This window comes from Octodon degus, unplaced genomic scaffold, assembly GCF_000260255.1.
Source record: "Octodon degus isolate 3935 unplaced genomic scaffold, OctDeg1.0 scaffold00127, whole genome shotgun sequence".
Lineage (NCBI taxonomy): Eukaryota > Metazoa > Chordata > Mammalia > Rodentia > Octodontidae > Octodon > Octodon degus.
Window position 1 is genome coordinate 5,152,748 of NW_004524703.1, and position 1,889 is coordinate 5,154,636.

Genomic DNA, 1,889 nt, shown 5'->3' on the forward strand with positions numbered 1-1,889 from the left:
TCACTTTCCTCTTTGGCCCCATAATCTTCTTGATCAGAAAATTTGGGACATTACCGAGGCCTGTCATGTACTTTTTAAGGCAAAATATGACTCTATTTATTGTTCTAACTGACTGTTCTCTCTCAGGAATTAGACAAATACCCCTGGCTGGTCCTCTGCTGAGGCTCTTCATTTAATCAACAGTGTGCAGCAGACCTGTGGGAGGCTACTGTTTTGGACTGAGCAAGCCAGAATGGAGTTCCTGCTTCTAGGGGTACATGATCAAAGTGAACTTGGAAATGGCCCAGTTTTCCAAAACACAGGCTCACCACAGGCAGCCATAAGGGCTCAGCCACTCTGAGCCAGAACAGGAAGTCGGACACCGCTGTTTCTGTCAGCTTTTCTGCCCCTGCAGCCCATCTCCCTGCTCAGCTCACAGGGGCACTTTTCTATTCTGTAGTCAAGTGCTGCCCAATTATGTCTTTGAACTTAACTTACTGAAAATCCCATTGCTAACAGAAGGAGGACCATAATGTTATAGTTAAAAAAGCAGAAGCACAATAGGATAGAGAAACAAAAACCCAGAAAATTCAGATAATTATAATAATGATTTGCTTATGTGCATTCAAATACAATTTTACATATATCCAGAAAAGAGCTAAATAATGACAATATTAATTTCTGTGTAAACTGTGCCTCAATCAAGGAACTCAGCTTTTTTTTGGCGGAACTGGGGATTGAACTCAGGCCCTTGCGCTTGCCAGGGAAGCGCTTATTCTACTGAGCCATCTCCCCAGCCCCAGGAACTCAGCCTTTGATCAATTGTATTTTAATATACTTCAGTGCTAGGACTGAAGTGCTTAGCTCTGCAAGGACCTGAGCAAAGCCATACTCATGAGGCAGCCACTGGCCAAACGCTCTATTAGAGAAGCAGCCCTATGCCTTGGTTTGGGGTGAGCTCACCTGAGTCACACACGGTGGCGATATCACCTGATGTTTCACTGGCAGAGACAGCTGTGACAGGGCTTTTGTGTCCGGCCAGACTTTGTACATAGCATAGTCTGAAAAACAAAAAGCTTTAATTTACATATGGAAATTATATTGTTACTTATGTAATTCTTTTCCTCAGTATATGTACTTATTATTCATAGGATACATGTTTTCCTATCTGATCTTTTGATCTAAATAATACTACAAAAGTAATCTTACTACCTTTAAGGATGCACAAAACTATAATGGATTCATTCGTGCATTCATTCATTCTTTTTTTTCCTTTATTTTTGGTTTCTTGAGACAGGGTCTCGCCATGTAGTTCAGGCTGGCCCTGAGCTCACTATGATCCTCCTGCCTCACCTTCCCAAGTGCTAAGATTACACGGATGCACCACCATGGTGGGCAGTACTGGTATAATTATGGTGTACATTTCATACAATCTGCAGGGCAATATTAAATATAGCTGTGTGGGTCAGAGACTTCCATACCTGTTTAAGTCCCATAAGATGCAGGTTCCATCTCTGCTCACACTTATCATTATACTGTATGGCTTGCAGACAAATAAGCTGGTTATCTCTTCTGTGTGCCCATAGAGATGTACCTGAGTCTCCATTTCTATCTCTGATGGCTGAAATTTAGAAAGTAAGTAAAGGATGAGACAGCAGTCACCACACAAAATGTCTTAGAGTATAGTATCTTAATAAAAATATAAAGTGACTCAAACATTCTCATCATTTTCAATCCTATTCAGTTAAACAGAATAATTTTAAAATATCTGAATTATTCAATTTCATCAACTAATACTCTTTTCATTTTTTTCTTATTCAGTCTTTATTCAAAGGCACATGTACTCCTTATACATGTAATACTGCCATATAAATAATTTTCTATTTCATATATTTTCCTGTAAATATTTT

At 39.5% G+C, this 1,889-nt stretch overlaps 1 protein-coding gene across 1 annotated transcript in view; it reads right to left on the reverse strand.

The window, feature by feature from the left end:
• Lyst (lysosomal trafficking regulator) overlaps positions 1-1,889 on the reverse strand; it is a 289,805-nt gene that overhangs the window by 17,491 nt on the left and 270,425 nt on the right. The window contains exons 47-48 of the mRNA XM_023700860.1: positions 1,461-1,600; positions 943-1,040 (exon numbers count right to left, since the gene is read on the reverse strand). Coding sequence (XP_023556628.1) covers positions 943-1,040; positions 1,461-1,600 — 238 coding nt within the window. The remainder of the gene's footprint in view (positions 1-942; positions 1,041-1,460; positions 1,601-1,889) is intronic.